At 34.1% G+C, this 22,613-nt stretch overlaps 1 protein-coding gene across 1 annotated transcript in view; it reads left to right on the top strand.

Annotated features, from left to right (window-relative positions):
• Tbc1d5 (TBC1 domain family member 5) overlaps window positions 1–22,613 on the top strand; it is a 545,741-nt gene that overhangs the window by 292,498 nt on the left and 230,630 nt on the right. Inside the window, exons 6-10 of the mRNA XM_074043845.1 lie at window positions 330–438; window positions 1,918–2,007; window positions 2,101–2,175; window positions 3,031–3,098; window positions 19,572–19,674. Of these exons, the coding sequence (XP_073899946.1) occupies window positions 330–438; window positions 1,918–2,007; window positions 2,101–2,175; window positions 3,031–3,098; window positions 19,572–19,674 (445 nt within the window). The remainder of the gene's footprint in view (window positions 1–329; window positions 439–1,917; window positions 2,008–2,100; window positions 2,176–3,030; window positions 3,099–19,571; window positions 19,675–22,613) is intronic.

Below are 22,613 nucleotides of genomic sequence, written 5' to 3' on the forward strand. Positions count from 1 at the left end.
ATTTTGTCATATATTTATATTAATATTCATTTTTCTTGTTTATCCACTGAACTGCATGACCAGCATTTTAGAGGAAATGGAATAGCCTCCATAGACATTATGAATTTCAGTAGCTGGCATAATTATAAGCTATCTACATATTCATTAAATCTACAGAAGAACTGTGTCCAAAAAGACAGCCATGCATTTAGAAACATAACGCAACTACATATATACATTTTAAAAGTTACATTTCTTAGATATATTTAAAATTAATTTCCTGTAGCACTCCTCTCCAAACAGAAGAATTTTAACAAAAGGATTCCAATGCTTTGGTTTCTTTCACATAGGAAAGAATGGGAAGAACTATTTGTAAACAACAATTACTTGGCAACAATAAGGCAGAAGGGGATTAATGGACAGCTGAGAAGCAGCAGGTTCCGCAGCATTTGCTGGAAGGTAAGAAGAAAATATTTATTTACAGTTTGTGGTTGCAATATATCAGCACATTACCTGATGCCCTGGAAGATCACCCGTGCAGGGGATCACTGAATTTTCCAAGAGACTTCCAATTTTTGGCCATCCATGTTTATAATTCATAGGGCATTTACGAATAAGATTGAACCGCCTTAGTCCTGAATAACGGGATGGTAAAAGAATCTTTGAAAATAACTGTCTTTTCATTTCTTTTAATGGTGCAACTTTCAGAGCAATAGCATTACATTACCTAGATTTTGCAGAAGTTGTTGAAATTGGGCAGGAGAAGAGAAGGGTAGTAACTTCTAGGTTCCTGTTCTATCAGGTGCCATCATCTTCCCTTTTTTTCTTCATAAAGAGCAGGTGGAAAAGATTTTTCATGTTTCTTTTGCTGGGATCACAGAGTAAAGGGCACCAAGAAAGTGATGTGGGAGGAAACTGGGTCAGTGTCTTTCAGAGGAAAAGGGCCGTTAGTTACTAAAATTAGTAGGAATAAATCTACAGTTATCTTTTTAATTGCTTTGAAAAATTAAAAATGAATTTTTAGTCTCTTTTTCCTCTAAAAATGAATTAATTTAGGTTTAGGCTCATTTTTAAAATGGCTTCTACCAAAAGATTTTAGGGTTATATGCATAAATCAAGCATATCGAGTCTAAGCAAGTCAAGACAGTAAATGCATGCTATATTAGACAGTTTGGGATTTAATAATTTAGATTTAATAATTAGAATACATTTTTCTTCTGTTAGATGTAGGTAGTAAAGGCAGGAGACCTGCTGCTAGCAAATCTGTTTACAAATATTTGTGCCTTATACTCATTCCCTGTTGTTTAACTTTTAGTGTCTTTAATTTGCTAAAAATAAACCTAAATCAAGATTTATTTTAATGTTGTATTAAACTAAATTAAATCAAATTTGTCTTTTTAAGAATGCTTATTTTCATAAGCTGATTGCCAGTAGTAAATTACACTTTTTGCTGTTAAAGAAATAGCATTGTTTCTTAATCTGTGTCCTCAGTCCTCAGACTGTTTTTCTGTCACTTTTGTTTATTTTAAAAGAAAATCTTAAACCTAGAAATTACTACTCATTTACTAAACATACCTTGTACTTCTTAATAACTCCTTCCAGTAAGATTAGAATGTAAAATAGGAATTACACTTGAATCTCAATGAATTTTCTTCATTTTTAATATAAATCTGAAGGGGAGCGTGATTCCATTTTGTGGTAGAGATTTTGAGATCTGGCTTTTGGCCTTTAATTGCTCAGGTTTGAATTTTTTGATTATATATTTTAATATCCCTAAATATCTTATCATTACTTGAAATTGAAATGATGGTAGGAACGTGAGATACCGTGTTTCAATTTTCAGATGATTCTGTTTGGCCTAGTTTCACATTACATTATAATTACATTATAATTACATTATAATTTTTATAAAAGTTTTCTTTTTTGTTTTCTTGATAGCTATTTCTTTGTGTTCTTCCTCAAGATAAAAGTCAGTGGATAAACAGAATTAAAGAATTAAGAGCTTGGTATAGCAGTATTAAAGAAAGAGTAAGTAAATAGTAAATATAATTAACGTAATTATGTTCTTATATATAAAGTCCATTAGCCACTGATCTTTGTGTATTTTTCTGTCTTTACCAGCATATCACAAACCCAAGGAAGGTTGCTGGCCAGCAAGATTTGATGATCAACAATCCCCTTTCCCAGGATGAAGGGGTAACATTCATTTTTATCCATAGCTCAACCTCTTCTACCCATAAGAACATGCTTATGTGACTGGTAGAAAAACACCATGAAAACAGTATATTTCATGTCAAGCGTTTTCTTCACTCCACATACTGAACTATCTGAAACCTGAGAGTTAAAAAGAAGAGCATATAGATGAGGATAGGGCTGTTTCATCAGGATTGTAGTAGGGAATGGGTTGGCTAAGGAAAGCTTCCCTTCATACCAGAGAGAGAAGGGTCCAGTAGGCAGGACAAATGGGAATAATTTATTACCTTAAATATTGTACAATTCTTCAATTGTTGCTGTTCTAATTCCTGTCTCTTTAGCTGAACGTGGTGATTTTTTTCTCATTAAAAGATAATAATAATTTTAAAACTTCCCCAGAGCTCTCATTTTAAACCTATATAAAAGCCTGGTAGATTATAAAACCAGATTTTGTGGAGAACAAATGTATCTTTCTCAGTGCAATTGGAATTCAGGTCAGGTTCAAGGTGGGGCCAGTTGGCCCATGGGTCCTGTTCTAAACCAAACACCTTTTTGTTGTTTGTAGAAGTAGAAGCAGGTATACGTCAGTGGAAAGACTCATTCACTTTGTACAGCTAGTAGAAAAAATGAAATATACTCAATAATATCAAACTGAAAAATTAATATTAGAATAAATGTGGTTTTGAGATTAGACTAGATTTTAATAAAAAATTATTCCCATCCAGGTTTTCTATGTGAGAAATGTGAAATGACAACTTAGAGAAGAATTAATTTAATAACAAATTATTAAATTGAAGTCCAACAAGTCAAGCAAAGGTGTGTGAAGTTATTTTAATTAAGTTGTTCTCCTTATTTCAGAGTCTTTGGAACAAATTCTTCCAAGATAAAGAACTGCGATCAATGATTGAACAAGATGTCAAAAGAACGTATGTACAACTATGTTGCTTTCACTAATTCAAATTGGTGTTAACTCTTTGTAATCTTAATAAAATGTAAATTCAAAGAGGAGTCTTAGTTGATTGCAGTATTTTGCACGTTACTAGCGAAGGCTTGTGAGCAAATTTTGATACTAAGGATTGTTTTCCATTCTTAAAATATAGAGACTTTTATTCAAAATAAACTGTACTTAGGATATTCATCTTAAAATCATACTTAGTTTTATCAATTTCTAACAGTTACTTGAAGTCATGTGATTCTGATAAGATTTTATTGGGTAGTCATTACATTGGTATTACTAGAAAAACTTACCTTTCTTTAGACATTTGAATCACTTTCTAACCTCGTTACTTTTTATAGGACAACTGTTATTCTTACCCTTCTTATTTTTCTTTCTCTTGAAGCTATTCAGGTTTCCAAAAAAATAAATAAATAAATTTTCTCAATATACTTATAATTTACCATAAGAAAGGACAGTTTCTTAATTAGCATGCACTGTCCATAACTTTCATATATTGGGCCTCATCTTTCTGAATCATATATTGGGAAATTCTTGGGGTTTGTGTCAGAGATCTAAGGTCAGTTCTAGCTAATGTATGCTGAAATTTTGGGCAGATTACTTTCAACATCTGTAAAATGGGAATGGTAGCAGCTACCTCAAAAGAATTTTTGTAAATTAATAAGTACAAGCTGAGTATCTCTTATCTAAAATGCTTGGAACTAGAAGTATTTCAGGTTTTGAAATGTTCAAATTGAGTTCCCAGTTGACTACCCCTTATCCAAAAATTCAAATTTCAGAATGCTCCAAAATCCAAAATTTCTTGAGTATCTTGTAAGTGTCCCAAAAGTTTGAGATTTGGAGGCATTTCAGATTTTTGATTTTCAGATTAGGCATAATCAACAAGTAGTAGTTTTGGTAACTTGGATAGGTTTACATTTTAAGCTGTAAGCCATTATATAAATGTTAGTGAATGTAATCATTGGGATTTGGGATTTGCCAGATATGTGCAGAGCCATGAGTATCTGTCTGCACATATAACTTCCTCTGAGTCCTACAGCTTTGCAGATAGGCTCCTTTGTAGTTCAACTCGTACATCTATTACAGTGTCAAGGCCTCTGGCTTTCTAACATTCAGTCTCTTTCCTTGTCCCAAATGCTGAATAATCAAGTGGTAAGAACGGACATTAAATTATACTATATACTCACCAGGTAAAATTTTCTATTTTAAAATGAGACTAGGGCAGAGTGTGGTGGCTCATGCTCATAATCCCAGGTACTCAGGAGGCTGATATCAGAATGTTCATGGTTCAAGGCCAGTCCGGGGAAAAAAGTTAGCATGAGTGCATCTCAACAAATAAGCTGGGCATGGCGGTGTGCATCTAATCCAGTTACATGAGCGATAGGTAGGAGGATTGAGGTTCAAGGTTTTGGCCCCAAGTAAAAACACAAGACCCTGTCCCAACAATAACCAAAAGTAAAAACAGGCTTTGGATATGATTCAAGTGGTAAAACACTGGCTAACAAGTGTGAGACCCTGAGTTCAAGCCCCAGTACCCCAATATAAAAATTAAAATGTTAAAAATAAAATAAAAATGATAAAATGAAAATAATTCAGAGGAATCATAGGTTCAGCATTCAACAAAGCTGTAGCTAATTGTGGAGTACAGGGTAAGAAGTATGGATCATTTTGCTTAGCTTTCATTATCTAGGTAACTCAGGAATAACACACACACACACATATATATACACACATATATGGATATATATATATATATACATATATACATACATACATACATACATACACATATATAGGGAAGCTACTCTCAGAGATATCTGAGCAGTCCTTGATGTCTCTAGTATAAATAATTTCAGAAAGTAGATAGCCATTCGATTAGCACACAATAAATATTTGAGTAAAACAAGGGATTTCTTCACTGATCATTAAAGAATGTAAGTAATGAGTGGCAGCAACATAGGCTACAGAAAACAAAGTGTGCAACATACATTACTGATCAGGCTGCAAAGGCATCTTCTAAAGATTAACAGCTTCAGACTGATCTGTCTATAAGCAGAATTTCAACCCATCTCTTTACAGTTATTAATGGAGGTGGAGAGGCCACGCACTGGTGTAGGCACATCCTTGAAGACTATAGGGGCCAGGTTGCTTAGAAGAAATGGGAAATGAAAGAGGAGAGTAAAACTGATGGACATCTCAAAGAAGAGGTTATTCATCATCTTGGTTACTTAGCTCAAACATTTCTGCTTCACTCTGTAAGGAAATGTTAGTTCTTGAAAGCTGTATTTTAACTACTTGGTTTTATGTTTTCTAGGTAATTTTCTTGTAAAACTGCAAAATACACACATGTATACTTATATAGCTAGTTTCTTTTTCTTAATGTTTTTCCCCACTAGTATATTATAATTAAATTCCAAACCTAAGAGTCAAGGAAAGCAGCCAGGAGAACCTATACTTCATGGTAAAGTGGAGTGCAAGAGAGGTTCCATGTCTCCTTCCCTTGAAGGTTTCCACAAAGCTTTCTGCACATTTAGAGAAAGTTTCCATGCCATCTCTAACTAAATTTTACACCAAAGAACTTAGCTCTAAGTAAGGTAATGTCTTATTTTAAAGCCATCAGTTTCCTTAATCAGAAAAGCCGAATAGCTTGAATAATTTTACCACTTTGTATCATTACAAGGCATGATATGATCTTAAATCCATGTTTTTCAATCCAGTCTGTAAAGCAATTCATAATACAATAGAAGAAAAGAAGTGCAGCTCAGAAAAGGTTATACAGTGTTACTTGTTCACTAACATCTGGAATAAGAGCTTTGATTTTTTAAGATAGGTATTTATTGTCTCTGTTCCAGGCTTTGCCTTTGCATTGAGGGGAGCACAGACAGAGTTCTGTTATCACAGGATGTCTGTTTTTCCTGTGGTGGAAGAGGAGTGGGGGACAACAAAGCATGTATACATAGAGGACAGTTGTTGAGGTTGGTAATTGCTCTGAAGAAATAGAGCAAGATAATACATAGAAGAATAGCTAGAGAGATGGCTGCTTTAAGAACATTGAGCACAGACGGCATCTCTGAAGACCCTTCAGCTGAGGTGCAAAAGGGTCACCCTTGTGAAGATCTAGGTGAGAAGTTGGTGGGAGTAGCTAGTGCAAAGTCTGTAAGTGGAAAAGAGAGGAACAGAATGAAGGGAGGAAATGCTAGAACCAAGTGATTTAAAGAGAGGCTCCAAACAGAGGGCAAAGGCCAAACAGTATTTAGACCATAGTAAGAAGTTTTGCATTTTATTTCAATTGTAGTGGGAAACTGTTGGTAGATATTGAGCAGGCCTGGTATCTACAACAATAATTTGGCTGCTGTGTAGTGGGGTGAAGGTGGAGGTAAAAATAGAAGCTGTAAAGCAGCAAGGAATCTATTGTGGTATTCCAACTTAAGGGATATTAGTGACTTACTTTAAAGATGTACCATAAAGACAGGAGTAGATAGATTGAGGATATATATTTTATATTTTAAAATATAACTTAGAGGTTATTATGTGTAGTTTTCTCACATTTGTCAGTTCTGTTCCATTTTTACTGCCGTTCAGGTACTTTTTTACCTCCTACCTACAGTCTCTTACTTGTTTAGTTATATTCCTTGGATCTAGTATCTTTCCACTTCCAGATCATTCCACCTGTTACAGCCCAATCACTCTTCTCAAAGCATATTTATAATTGTGCTACTAGTGTAATCCAAAATATTCTCTGTCTCCCCATGATCTGCAGAAGAATGGACTTAACCCAGTTTCCCTAACACATCCAGTTCCTTTTTAATACAGTGTTTCTGGCATTATTTTCTGAACAAGTTCTATGCTTTCCATTTTCCAGGGTTGGAATTTTCCATTTTCTCCTCTACTGTAATGTTAATTCCTTCTACTGCTTCTCCCTGTTGGATTTCTGACCAGACCATTTAAGGCCTGAGTTCATCACCCACCATGCCCGTGACAGTTTTTAGTTTTTACGTTTGGGAATAATTTGTGCCTATTCCATGTTCTATAGTGTTTTCCTAATATTATATTATTATAATGCTATATTACTTAATTTTGTTTGGTCTTCAGTACATTTATATGAATCTTTCAAAGTACCAGGTACTAGAGATGTAGGATAAATGGTGCCATAATAGAAATAGTATGTACAGGAACTAGTGTTAGTCAAGAAGTCTTACCTTTCCACCTACTGATAAGCGCCTGGAGGGTATGGATCTCTTCTTGTTTTCTGTCACATTTATCCATTAACAAATTGATAATCTTATCACTGACACTCAACATTGTTTAATTTTAGTTATATTCTCTTGCATCTTTTCAATCTTCAAAAACATAAGCACACTTAACCAGTACTCCTATGATCAACCTTTTAGTCTGAGTTTAAACAAGATAATTTGATCTTATGAACTGTGTTTTTGCCATTATTATTGAATTTTTTGATCTGCATATGTTACTGTGTCAAATATCTTCCTCCTCTACTAATTTTAATATTCTTTTATGCTACTAACCTTTTTTTTTTTTTTTTTGCCTCAAAGGGTTTTTGTTTTCGTATTGATTAATTCTTATCCCCGTTTTTATTACTGGAAAACTCAGAACAAACAGTAAATCAAGGAACTTCTAATTTATATTATTTCTGATTTAGAATTTGATTTGTCTATTCTGAAAAAATTTTGCCATGTTTCAAATCTCCTAACAGTAATAATACTGAATTTCAACATTATTTAAAATGAAAGGAAATGATGAGTTCTGGATGGAATATCATTTCCATATTAGATGCCAAAGAAGTATGGTATTTGGTCTATCAAGGTCTGTTCTAAATATATATTTATATATAGCATCTATAACATCATTTGCAGATTAACATATTTATAAGCTTTTGCTAAATGGTGTCATCTTTTCTTCAGATGTGTTCTCCCTCTTAAAGTAAATGATTAAAATTCTTTAACTCATTTTTAATCCTTGTAACTTTGACCATATTTAAAAATTTATCTGATTGCCTATTTGATTGTTGGTCACCTTTAATGGTCTTTTGGTCTTTTTAGTCATCATAGCTAATAGTTCATGTAGCTCTGTTTTCTACTTGAATCTCTATAATGTGGTTCGATTGTTTTTTTAAGATGCAGCGTTCTTATTTTTATGCTTCCTTTTGTTTACAGCTTATATGTGGGCCGAGCTTTAGACATAATCTAAGAAAACTGTATTCTCACTTTTTAAAAATCTTGTCATTTGCTATTTCAAGCATTTATTAATAATCCTTAAAAATTCATTTTTTAAAAGTAAAGATATAGGCTATGCAGTTTGTTAGATATCAGCACATGTGGCTATTTAAATTTAAATTAAGATTAAATAAAATAAAAAATTCACTCTTCATTAACAGTAACTACATTTAAGTGCTAATGGCTTTTGTATTGGACAGTGTATATAAAAATATTTCTATCATTACAGAAAGTTCTTTTAGATAGTACTATATAGATAATTCATTGTTATATTTCATAGTGTATGTGATATGCATATCTACTTTTTATTTTTTCTTCATGTTGAACATGTAGGTATTTCCTATATTACATAATTACTTTCATTTCCTTTCTCTCCACTTGAGAAAACTCTGTGAATTTTTAATAATATATATGTCTCATCTAAGTTTTTGATCCAATGTAAATTTTTTTCCTTTGGTAATACTGGGATTTGAACGTGGGGACTCATACTTATGAGGCAGGCAATCTACCCTTTGAGCCATACCTCCAGCCCCTCAAATGTAATTCTTATGTTACGTTGTGGTATGTACTTTGTAATTAGATTGTTTTTGCAATTTTTCTATTAACAATATGTAAATGTGATTTTTAGAGTTAGCTTTTTTATTTATGTATGTATTATTTTTAAATTTAAAGACCACCAAAATACTTTCAGTACTTTGGTTCATTGATTGTCACACTTTGCAAAATTAGAATTCCTAAATATTGGTATCTTTTACACAGTTTTCTCCCAGCCCATTTTTTAAATTTAAATAAAAAATAAATTCCTTAGGGAAAGGAGGATTTTACAGGCAATTTCAGAGCAGAATTGATTTTGGTGTGTGTTAATGCAGACAATCTGCCCAGTGTTAAAATGTTAAGGGGGAAAAAATACAAGCTGCCATATTCGTGTGATCACACCAAAATAGCAGCTTGTATTTATATTTTCAGTCTCCTTGAGGTGGACTGCAGCACACATGAATGAGTGGATGTACTTGGTGTTGTGTTGTGATTTTATTAAATGCAGACAAAGTATATATGCTTGTGCATGCACGACCAGCTCTCACATATGCACTTGTTCACAGCCGAGAAGGTGAAAACTACAACACAAGCCGCTCTCTAAGAGTTGTCGGCAACCTGTGTGTGTGTTTCTTAAATATTAAAGAGGGGGAAAACAGACTTTCAGGAATATAAGAAACAGTTCTCTGTCCAATGGCCTCATTTCATATTTCACATAAATACAAACTAATAATTATTGCTGAATATATATATATATGTATGTCTGTATATATGTGTGTGTGTGTGTGTGTGTGTATATATATATATATATATATATATATATATGTAAATTAGAAATACGTATTTTACCATTCTGTTCCTGTTAAGGTATGTATTTCCCATTTCTGTTTCATACAAGCATACAAATTCTCAGCATGCACTTCTTTTGATATATGAGCTTTTTAAAAATCTTTCAGTTTTCAGATTTTAAATGAAAATCTAGGTTTCTTTGCTATAGAACATACAGTTGTAGTGCTGTGGTTAGCATCCAAACACTCCTTAGTCTATGCAGTTTGGGAGCAGTGGTACATGGATGGTACCTCACTTCTGTTACCTTGTCCTGCTGTCCAGTTGAATTTTTGCTTTGAGGTCTTTTTTATTTTAAATAAGCCAGGTTTTAAAGTACAGTTTATAGTTGTAAGTTTTCATGATTGTAAGAAGGTTAAAAGTAAACTTTGGTGGTAGTAAAGTAATATGGCATCCTGAAATATTCGCAGTAGGCACAGCCTGCTTATTATTATAACACAGTCTCTGTAGAACATTCGAGCAGATTTGGAATTGAAGCTGTTTGGGGTACTTCAGTGGGAATGCTTTGAATTTGAATTTCTTTTAAATCTTTAAGATTGAAAACTGCAAAATAAAGTTTGCATTTCCAGTTGTGACATAGTTTTCCAATTAAAGTGCTTATGCAGTATGTACACACACATACACACACACACACACTCACACATATATCTTGTATATTTTTTCCTAATCTTTCATTTTTATAGTTTGAATGGAAAGATATTTTTTGGAGGAGGAGAGGCAGTAAGTAGAATAGAAGGTTTTGTTACATGACTCAGGGCATTTTAAAATCAGAAAGAACTTTACATGAAAACCTATACTAAGGGGCTGGGATGTAGCTCAAGTGGTAGAGTTGTTTGCCTAGCAAACACAAGGCTCTGTGTTCAATTCTCAATATGGGGTGGGCGGTAGGGGACAAGGCACCCTTTACTTGGATGATTACAATTACTACTTCCTCAATTCCAGCCTCACTGCCTACTCCCAACCATCCTTCTTGTCTTCTCAACTGTGTAATGATTTAAAATCCTCATATTCCTTATAAGACTCTTGGGCATTTTCTGCTTTCCTCTTGTGCTGGATCTTATCCTTTGTTCTCCCCTCTCTTCCTGTGACTTATAACAACCAGTCTTCACCTCCTCTTTAAAGTCCATGAGAACTGTATGTTATTCTTTTCTTTATTAATAACCAAATCAAATTAAAGATAATAAAACTCTACTCAGACTTTTCTTCTGCTTTATCTTCCATCTTCATTCCTCAAGTTCACAGACTTAATGTCTTTTTCATTGGGCTATTTATTTGTAGGCATGTTTGTTCATTCAATACTACTTGAAAAATTACTGTGTTCTAGATTTTCTTGAGTTCTAAGTTCTTGTGAATCTTCATATTGTTTTCAAATAGGCATTTGTGTTGCGGGTAGTCATCTAGTTAAATCCTTTTATTTCTGAAGGTAAAAAGTTGAACCTAAAAAAGAGTATGATCTGAGTAGACAAATATAGCTTGTTAATGGGTAAAGTGAGAATGGTCTTTCTGCCACTCTGTAACTTACATTATAATTGATGGTACTAGGGTTTGAATTCAATCAAGTGCCTGGTGCTTGCTAAGCAGGCACTATACTATGCCCCAACCCTTTTTGCTATATTATTACAGGGTCTTGCTTTTTGTCCAGGTTGGTTTTGGTCTGGACCTCCATCTTCCTATACATGCTTCCTATCTAGTTGGGATGACAGTATGCCACTGTGCCCAGCTTTTGTTGGTTGAGGTGAGATCTCCCTAATGGTCTCCAGGTACTGTGATCCTTCAGATCTCCATCTCTTGAGTAGCTAGGATCACAGGTGTGAGCCCACTGTACATGGCATTTATGTTAATCTTGTTTGCCTAATTTTAACTTCTTAAATGTTCAAGAAACATTTAAGTAGTTTCAGTGTGCAAATCCCTTTGTGAAGGAAACATAAATGAATATGTAATTTCTTATTCAGAAAGATGTAGAAACTCAATGGATGTCCTTCTGCCCTCTGGATTCATATAGTCTAATACACTGTTTCTCAACTTGGGAGTAGGCATTTTGGACCAATTAATTCCTTATGAGAGATTGTTAAGTGCAGTCTGGGCCTATTAAAGACTGTGTAAGGCACAGTCTTTAAACCATTCTGAGGGTCTTTTTTCTGACAGAGCTGTTCTCTTATATTTCCTATACTTACAGCTTTGTCTTAGAGCTTAGGGTTTTACAGTCACTCCCCTAGTTTCATCTTTAATCTTGCTTTTCTGTCTGAAGCTTAGATTTGATGTTGCTCCCAAGTAATGTCATAATGTCAGCATCATTTGCTGACTGGGAAAGCTGAGAATGGGAAGAAGTTCTACTTTCAAACCTGGCAAATTCTAGCACATTTATGCTTACCAGTTCTTCCTTTTGCTTTTTCTTCTTTCAGTCTACTGTAAGTAATAAGAGTGAGTCAGATAGCACCTTCAACACTGCACCTGACTATCTCCTTAGGAGCTCATGCTGTTTATTAGGTACATTTTCTATTTTTTCATACAATCTGCATGTAGCTTTCCAGGTCTACCCAATGATTTTTTCCATTCTGTCCTTGTATACAAGGACTCCTAGCAGTGGAGTGGAGTGTACTTTGTGCCCACACAGAACACCTACTCATCCCAGTTGGTTAGCACTCAGTCACATGGCCACAGCTAACTGAAAAAGGAAGCTGGGAAATTAAATCCATCTGAGTGCCTGGAAAGAACAGAAAACAGAACCAGACATCATGGTACATACCTGTAATCCCAACACTGGAAGGAGGATTGTGAATTCAAGAACCACCTGGGCTATAGAGTGAGTTTTAGGGCAGCCTGAGCTACATAGTGACACCAAAACAAACAAAAAAGAACAGAAAACAGGTTTGGCTAAATAGAATAGAAAAACCACCCACATGCGTTGGCTTTCGTTCTATATCAGATTGTTGTTCTTATGGTTCTGGCTTAATTTTTCAGCTTTCCTTTAATAAAACAATAAACCAAGTAAGGTATTATAGCTATAATAGTATACTAGGTGCTTAATAGTATACTAGGGAGTTTTCATCAGCTCATTTTAAATTTTGGATGAGTGCTTGTTTTCATTTTCTGTTTTTAAAACGTGGGCATAACATCAGTTATTGTTTCTTCAAGTCTTCCTGTGCTTCTTTGTCCTTCTGTGTGATTATAAACCCTCACCAAGGGCTTTATTTTTTTCCCCTTGAGGCATCTTATTGAATACTTGCATCTTCAGTAATTCATCTGGGCCCAATGCTTTGTCTGTTTTAATACTTCTAATTACCTAATTATGTACTATAATGCAGTGACAAAGCACTTCATCATTTTACTCTTTTCTTAACCCTTTTCTTGCTTAGGAAATACTCTTTCTGTCTCTTTGTTATCTGAGAAACTCTTGATTACAGATAGCCCAGATATTTGCCTAGTTTGCCTTTGTTGTCTGTATAATAATAGACCATTAGTTAAATGTCTTTCTAACTAAATCCCCTAAGGCACCTAGGCTCCTAGTATTGGGACTCTAAACTTGGTGTTTAGTTGCCCTCCATCCCGTCACTTCCTCATTCATTCCCACATATTGCAGTTCTATGAAAAGATGTCCAAGGGGCAAATAGAATAATTTATTCATCATAACTTACTTTGTGACAGAAGTGGTGGCCATTTTATCACTAATAGACCTTGCTGTAATCAGATGTTAACAGGTATCTATGAACTGAATGTGATAGAAGCAAACAAAATTATTTTAAATTACAGTGAGTTGTATTTCAGAGTAACTAAAAGTTGATAAGCGAAAATATTTCCTTATACAAGTATTTTAGGTAATAAAGGAAAAAAGTGCCAGAATTCTAGTTTTGCCATTTTGTGACTTCTAATGAATTAGGGGCACATAATCTGGGCACTGATCATCAGTGGTTGCTAGCATCAGATAGAGATAATCTAATGTTACATGCCTCCAGCTGGAAGTACACAACACTCACTGCTCTACTTACCTATTGCTCCATTGCAAACCACCCCAATGCTCAAAAGAATAGCAGAATTAATTTTGTTGGTTAAAGTACGACTTGGGCAGTGTCCAGCAGGACAACTCATCTCTGTTCTATGTGATAAGATATGGTAGGCTGAAGGCCAGGGGCTGAAATCATCTGAAAGGCATTCACTCAATGTCTGCTGAGATCTTCTCTGGAGCTGTAGCTAGAACACTCAGTGTGGCCTTTCCTTATAGTTGCTTGGCTTCTTCACAGCAGGATGGCTTGGTTTGAAGGATATGTTCAGAGAAAGGACCAGATACAACCTGTATCATAATTTCACTTTTTTAGTTTGTGAGAAATTGGTCACTAAGGCCAGCACATAGTCACAGGGAGGGGAGCTAGGCTCTTCCACCTTCTTATGGGAGCAAAGTCAAAGATTTGTGAACATATTCTCAAACCATCATACCACCTATGAAAAATATTGTTGGAAAAGTCGAACCTGAATCTCATTAAGTCTCTAAGACAGTCCACCAATTTATAGAAAATACAGGAGGAAGAGGAACATATTAAATAACACATTAGAGGAACAATAAAGTTCAGAATGTGAGGCGATTCTATAGAGTGGTTCTTCTGGTTTCTTTAACAAATGCATTGCAAAACAGAAAAGAAAGTCAGAACTATAGAATAAAGGGACTTAAGAATCATTAACAAATCGTAATGTGTTGACAGATATTTCTTAAACTTTGAATAAATTATTAAAATTTTTAGGAAATCACAGAAATCTGAACATTTAATGAGTACTTGAGCTAATGAATTATATTTATTAGTAGTATTGTTGTAATGGTACTATGGTTATGTTTTCACACTGTTTATCTTTTAGAGATACACATTGCAATATTTATAGAGACAGTGATGTCTGGAATTTTCCTCAACATAATACACAATGGGGGAGGACATATGAAAGGACTGATTTGTGATAAAGCTAGGTGATGGATAGTTTGGGTTCAGTTTATTTTTTTTTGGCAATACTGGGGATTGAACTCAGCTTATTGCTTGGTAGGCAGTTGCTCTACCACATGAGCAACTCTGCCAGCCTTGTTTTGTGTGTGTGTGTGATGGGTTTTTTCAAGATGGGATCTCAAAAACTATTTGCTCTTACTGATCTTGAACCTCAGTCTTCCTGATCTCTGCTGCCTAAGTAGCTACTTAGGTGTCAGATAAGATCTCATTGTGGATTTAGTTTCATCTCTCAACTGCTGAGTACTATGGAACATTTTTCATGTATCTGTTAGCTACTGTTGTCTTTAAGAAATGATCTGTTTTCTCTCTGTAGAGTTGTTAGAATTCCTTTTATATTTTGGATATTAATTTTGGTGGTGTATGATTTGCGAATTTTTTCTCCTATTGTATAGATTGTCTCTGCACTCTCTTATTTCCTGTTGTACAGAAGCCATTAGTTTATTTATTTATTCATTTATTTTGGTGCTTAGGATCAAACCCAGATCCTTTTGCACACTAAGTGTGTTAACCAACACTAAGCTATTTATTTTGATGTATTCCTATTTATCTGGTTTGCATTTGTTGCAAGCACTTCTGGGGTCAAATCTCAATTAATCATAGCCCAGACCAATGTAGTTTTCCCCTGTGTTTTCTTCTAGTAGTTTTACAGTTTCAACTTTTATGTTTATATGTTATCCACTTTGAGGTTTTTTTTTTTAGTTGATTTTGGTATATGACACAAGGTTCAACTATTCTTTTGCATATAGATATCCAGTTGTCCCAAACCATTTATGAAAAGGCCTATTCCTTTCCCCATTACATATTCTTGGTATCTTTGTCACAGGTCAGTTGACTGTAGATGTGTTGGCTCATTTCTGTACTTTCTATTCTGTTCTCTAAAATGATGTGTCTCTTTTTATGCCAGTACCATGCTGATTTGATAACTGTTGCTTTGTAGTATAATTTGAAGTCAGCTTGTGTGATATCTTCCTTTTGCTTATGATTGCCTTGGTTATTTGGGTTATTTTGTGACTGTGAATGAATTTTAAGATTGTTTTCTCTATGTCTATGAAAGTCACACTGGGAATTTTATTAGGATTTCATTGATTCTATAGATTATTTTGAGTAGTACAGGCATTTTAACATTTTAACAAAATTGTCTTCCAGTCTGTGCATGAAGGATATTTTTATTTGTGTATTCTTCAGTTTCTTTCATAATGCTGTATAATTTTAAGGTATAGTTCTTTTGCCTCCTTGCTTAAAATTATTTCTAAGTATTTTTGTAACTAATGTAAGTGGAATTGTTCTCTTGATTGTTTTTGAAAAGTTCATTATTAGCATGGAGAAATACTACTGAGTTCTATGGAGCTGAAGTTGGAATCACATTTTTACACCAAGTAGACATCATAGTCCTTTTTGTCTTAATTTCATTATGGAATGCATAGCTTCCCTTAGCTGTCCCTATTGCAGAGTTTTATCCTTGCCTCCTTCTCATTCCCGTTTTTGTTTTCTGATAATAAATTTTGTAGTCCCTATTTTGTGTGATTTTTTTCCCTTTTATTTTTCCTATTACATATTTTGTTTGAATGAACAATGAACTTCTATGTTTTTAACTCTAATATTTTTTCTTTACCTCATCTTTTCTGAAGTATTGTTTCTTCTTATACAAAGAAGTAAATCATTGTTGATTCTTCAAAATCTTAACAATTGTATCCAGCTTGGCTCAGTATTCTATAATTTTATTATTTCAGAGACAGATTTGCCCTTCTAATGTTAGCTGGATTAGACTGGTTTGAAATTATTTTAATTTTACCTATCCTTAATCCACATCAGCTGGCGTGGGTCTTTAAAAAAAAAAAAAAAAACCTAGAATTCTTGGGAAGCTATGCTGAGTCACAGTGAGTCATCCAAACAAGACTATTGCTGTCCCTAGAAATGCTAAGCATTGTGTTTTTCCCCTCTGCTTTATCTGATGCTATAAATGTAATGTCTGCTGGCTTACAAGTTGATAATATGACAACTAAGTATTTTATAGGAAAAATATGAACTATCTGAGCTAGGTTCTTCTTTGTATCTTTAACATCATAGAATTTTACCTAAATGTATTTCTCTGACTCATTTTGTAACTGATAAAGGAAATAGAAACTACTGCTGGTCTGCAAACTACCCAAATACATTACCAGAGGTATTCATTTCTCTTGCTGCAGTTTTCATTCACAGTTAATCTCTGAGTTGCACTGGATAATCTCCAAAGACTTTCCACTAAAACATCTTTGAATTTCAGTTCATTTTCCAACTTCTGAAATAGCATGAACTTTTAGTTCTTTTTCAGAACTTTCCTTTATCTTTCTATCTTATTATTTGGTGCTAGAGAACAAGTTACACTTTTCTAAATAAAAAAAAGAATATCATGAAATTTCATAATGTGGTCTTTCAGTATTGGGGAGTAAATTGTAGATGTCTTGCTCTTGTGTATATGTGCCATGTCTTGCTAATATACATTTGCTGTTGATTGGATATTTGCTAAAAGTGGGCAGTTTAAATTATCTATCTGCAGTTTAATTCTTGTAGATCTCTAGTTTTTAATCTTCCAAGTGTATAGCAAGCATTTAAATGAAACCATGATTGGTATACAATATAATTTATTTTTTAAGTATTTAAATATTAAACTCCTACTATACAGTTCACAGATACTTGTTGCAAAGTGAATGTAGCGGTTTTCAGTACTTTCTTCCATGATTAAGATTGCAACAGCTTAATGGTACTTGTATGCATAAAAAATTTCCAAATAATAAGCAAGGAAGGGGACGTGCAAAAGCATTAGGATAAGTGATTCAAATCTCTTGAGTGCTGTTGTCAAGTACAGTGGCTCACGTTTGTTATCCCAGCTACCCGGGAGGCAGAAATCAGGATAATCATGTTTCCAGCCCAGCCCAGGCCAAAAGTTAGTGAGAGCCCATGTCAACAAACAAGCGGGCATGGTGGTTCTACACTTATTCCCAGCTACAGTGGGAGGCACAGATAGGAGGGATCATGGTCCAGTGTGGTCCCAGGCAAAATGCAGGAACTTAACTGAAAAATAACTAAAGCAAAAGGGCTGGAAGCCTTTGACTCTAGTAGCAGAGTGTCTGCCCAGCAAGTGTGAGGCCCTGAGTTTAAACCCAGTAGTGCTCTCCACCCAAACTGGGAAGAAAAAAAAAAAAGATAGGACTAAACTTTAGTCATTGTAAGGGAGAAATTTCATCTCTCAAGGCATTATTATATTCGTGTCTTAATGGCTATTTCCCTAAGAAATTTCTGTACAACAATTTATTTTATTGGCTAATTATCTGTCTTTCATGCTGATTGCTGTAATTTCTAAGTCTTCAGCAACCTCCTTTTGCTCCCAAATAAATCATTTTTTTTTCTAGTTTAGTGCATTTGTCATCTTTCTGGAACTTCTCTGGCTTCTGTGACTTACTATGCTTGCTCTGAATCTCCCTTCCAGGTGTATTTTCTCTTCTTCAGGAGAAGTCATTTGTGCCAGCCCTCCTTAAACTTGCCTGGAGGGTCTTCATCTTGAGATTCATGTTCCTCACCTAAAGTATCTTTACTCAAAGACTAATAATAATTCTATGCCTGAGCACCTGCTCCTTGTCAGGCATGGTTCTTGCTGCTGGCACGTGATCTCATTTTAGTCATAAAATCAGTATTAGTAGCCCGGCTTAATAGATGAGCATGTAACCAGTCACTTGCTCAAGGTTACACCGCTAGAAATGATGCAACATGGGTTCGAATATAGATTTTTTGTAGTTAGGTGTGTGAATTATTCATTTTCCTTCACTATATTGCATTCTCAACTACTTCCTATAAAGTCTTCTCTTTAGGCTTACTCCTACTTAGAGTCCCAAAGACTGTTTATCACTTCCCTGTTCAAAAAATGTGAAGTCAATGAATTGTGTTTGAACTATAAAGTTCAGATTTGCCCACCTTTTCTTCTGCCCTAACGTCCTCCTCCCAAGGGGCAGCACTTCATGGAGTTCTATTTTCCTTCTGTTTTCCAGTCACCATGCTGTGCTGCACACTTGAAGCACTCACTGCCTTTTATGCCTTCATACATTTCCTTCTGATTTACTTATCTTTCTACTGACATTCCATGTTTCTTCTCTCCCCAGAATTCTTGCTCAAACCTTCTGTGATTAAACCCACATGACAGTTTAGTTCTAGACTACAGACCTTCAGCCCTTATATGTTCATTGTGTGCTGGAGTGCTGTGAGTTTGCTCTTCACTTTCTTACGGTGGTATACTCTTGGCTTATAAATAACTATTTAAATTTGTTTCAAGCAGGTTCCCTGCCCTTTTTTTTCACATTACCTCAAAACACCTAGTAGAATTTTTTATCCTATTTAAGTTTTGATCCATTTGAATTCTACATTTTATCTGATGAAATATTAACTGTGTAGTCATATGTAACTGAAATGCTAATATTTACATTAAAAAACCATGAAAATGATTTCTTGTGAAAGTTGATATTTGTACAAAATCACATTCTAGTTTTAAAAAAAACCGAAAATAGCAAAAAATCAAGGCTACCTCTTATCCCCAAACAGGTAGGCTATAATTCATTTCTAAAACTGTTGTTTTCACACACAGAGTGACTTTAAGTGTGTGAAGAAATTTGAAATATTTAGATGTTGAAGGATGTCATTTACCTCTGGAATGTAATCATTTCCCTTTTTTTAAGCCCACCAATGACTTATGCTGCCATGGCAAATACAGAGTTGTTATGAAACCTGAAGCAGCCCCAGGCACCTTTTAGCAATGAGAGAATTTGAGGGTGATTCTTGAAAACGCTACTCAGTTTCAATCCTGTTTTCTTTTTTCAGGTTTCCTGAAATGCAGTTTTTCCAACAAGAAAATGTGAGAAAAATTCTTACAGATGTTCTTTTCTGTTATGCTAGAGAAAATGAGCAGTTGCTTTATAAACAGGTAATGAAAATATCTTACAGGTGGCATCCATTGACTCAAAATTTTCTATACACCGTGACAAATGATAGAGCAATAATGCAACCTTTATTGTATCCAAAGTTGTATCATAATGCTAAAGCAATCCAAGTGCTGCTTTTCAGCTGCGTATGTGAAAAGTAAGCTCATTGAAGCACATATGCTTCTTCCTCATTATAAGACATTCTACCAAATTGTCTTCTATAAGATGTTCAGTCTTTTCTTTCAACTTTGGAGACTTTGTTTATAAACAGCATTTTTGAAGCCAGTTTACTAATAAAACTTTTTAGAGGTGTGTATGTCAAGATTTCTCTAAGTACAGCATTTATAGAGCTATAATGTCGTATAAAAATAATCAGGTGTCCTATCTAAAATTTACAAGTAATAGAACTTGTAATAGTTTTTTAAACTATTTTAGAATTTATAGTTTCTTTGTGCTCCTGTTATTTGGCTCATCTCATTACTAAGACAAAGATTATTGGATTGTGTTATTTTTATTGAAATATAAATTATTTAATACATAAAGATATATCTAGGTTTTCTACTGAAGTTTATATTTTCCCCTACTCTTTAGTGGATATTTTTATTTTTCCAAATGTATACTAATTCCGAACAATCACAAGTTGTATCTAATTGATGGCCACCAAACTTTAATTTAATGTAACAGAAAACTTTACCTCTGGTAACGGCAATACATTTAATTTTAAGTAAAGTTTATGGATTTAAAGATGGTAAACCAAATCAGGTTACAATCATATTAAATAGTGTATTTATTATTATTTTGCACATACAATAACCAAAGACAATAATTTTATCTTATTTTTAATGAGTAATATGTCTATATAATTACATTCTTACCATAGCGCTTTAGAATTTGAAATGGAAACAGTATATCTCATTCACAATGGCAACCAAAACTATAAAATGTCTACAAATAAATTTGACAATAAACATGTAAAAGCTGTGTCAGGCAAACCATAAGTGTTATTGAAGGGCATAAGGCAAGAATTGAATAAATAGAAAAATAATGGCATGTATTTGGATGGGAAGATTTTAATACAAACATTGCTTCTTTCCAAATAAATATATAAATATACACTGTTTTAAGTGTACTGCATAAAAGCTATATAGTATTTTAATGGAGATAATACAGCTTTAGTGGTTAAAAGCAATGGGTCTAGACTCTCACCATGTACCAGCTGCATTATCTTCAGCAGTTTACTTACTTAACTTTTCTAATCCTTAGTTTTGTTATTGTAAGATGAAAGCAGGAGTAGTATTTACCTTGGAGTTAAGGACATACAGTGAGCTGGGCTTGATTCCCAATAATCCCAGCACTCAGGAGTCGGGGCAGGAGGGTCACAAGTTTGAGGCCAACTTGGGCTACATGCAAAACTCTGTTTCATATACATATGTACAACAAAGGTTTGTGTTGGTGGTAGTGTTTGATATAATCATCTTTATAATATTAAATATCTTAGAGTTGCCACAGAATTTGGTAGGGGAGATATTAAAACTACTTCTCTTTTTTCTTTATGTTTCTAAAAAGTTAACACATAAAACTATTCATATTTATAGGATATCAGGTAATGTTTGGATGCATGTATACGTTGAGTAACTTTCAAATCAGGGTAATTATATCTAATTCCTCAAACATTCATTATTTCTTTATGGTAGAAATGTTCAAAATCCTGTCTTCTACAGTTTTTTTAATGATTTAGACAATACTTTATTAATTGTTGTAGTCAAGCCCACCTAGATAAGACCTTACATACTTAATACATTGTGTTACCTTGTACAAGTGAAAAAATTTAAATTGAGCATATGGAGAGAGAGAGAGAGAGAACACTGTTATGTATAGTCAACCTACCATACAAGAGAACTGCAGAACTCGTTTCTCCTAAGTTAGGACCCATTGACCAATCTTTTTCCATCCTTCCCTCTCCCTTATTCTCCCCAGCCTTTAGTAACCACCATTGTGAGTGGGGCAGTAAGGGTCTTGTCTGTGTCTGTTTTATTTCACTTTACACAAAGACCTCAAATTCCATCCATCTTGTCTTAAACTATAGGATTTCATCCTTTTTATGCTTAAATAGTATTCCGTTTTGCAAACATACCACATTTTCTCTACTGATTAAGGAAGTTGATAAATACTTAGGTTGTTTCAGTTTCTTAGTTTTTATGAGTACTGCTGCAATGAACATGGGAGTGCAGATGTCTCTTCAACATTCTGATTTCATTTCCTTTATATACCCAGTAGTGGAATTGCTGAACCATATGATAGTTCTATTTTTAATTTTTAAGGAACCTGTTTCCCACAATGATTATGCTAATTTGCATTCCTATGAATAACATGTGAAGGATTCCTCTTCTCCATACAGAATAGAAAAATTCTATTCTATAAAAGTTCTATCATCAGGGATTGAGGTATAGCTTAGTGGTAAACCACCATTGTGCAAGGCCCTGGGTTCACTATGCATCACACACATAAAAAAAGTTCTGTGATCAAACTAATGCAATTGTATTATGGAAACTGAGGGATGGATGAGTGAAATAATCTAGGAATAGGTTGACTTGCATGATATTAATAAAAAAAATAGGGAAAGCATATTGACTTGCTACATTTGGTTTTCCATCTAGAAAAAAAGATTAAATCATACCTTTATTTACTGAATACTAAATTTCAGGTGGAATAGAAATATAATGTGAAAGTATATAAAACAGTAGAAAAAGGTTTAGAAAAACCTTTGTGTAATCTCAGGGTAGTAAAGGAATTCCCCTTTCATGCATGATACACTATTTAAAATTCTTACATAAAGACCAAAACCAAGAAGACTAGGAGCAGTTTTTTAAAAGTCTAAATAACAAAACCACATTCAAAGTGGCTGAACTACCCAAGTATTATTTACACACATTATGAAATC

The sequence above is a fragment of the Castor canadensis genome, chromosome 10 (genome assembly GCF_047511655.1).
Source record: "Castor canadensis chromosome 10, mCasCan1.hap1v2, whole genome shotgun sequence".
Classification (NCBI taxonomy): domain Eukaryota; kingdom Metazoa; phylum Chordata; class Mammalia; order Rodentia; family Castoridae; genus Castor; species Castor canadensis.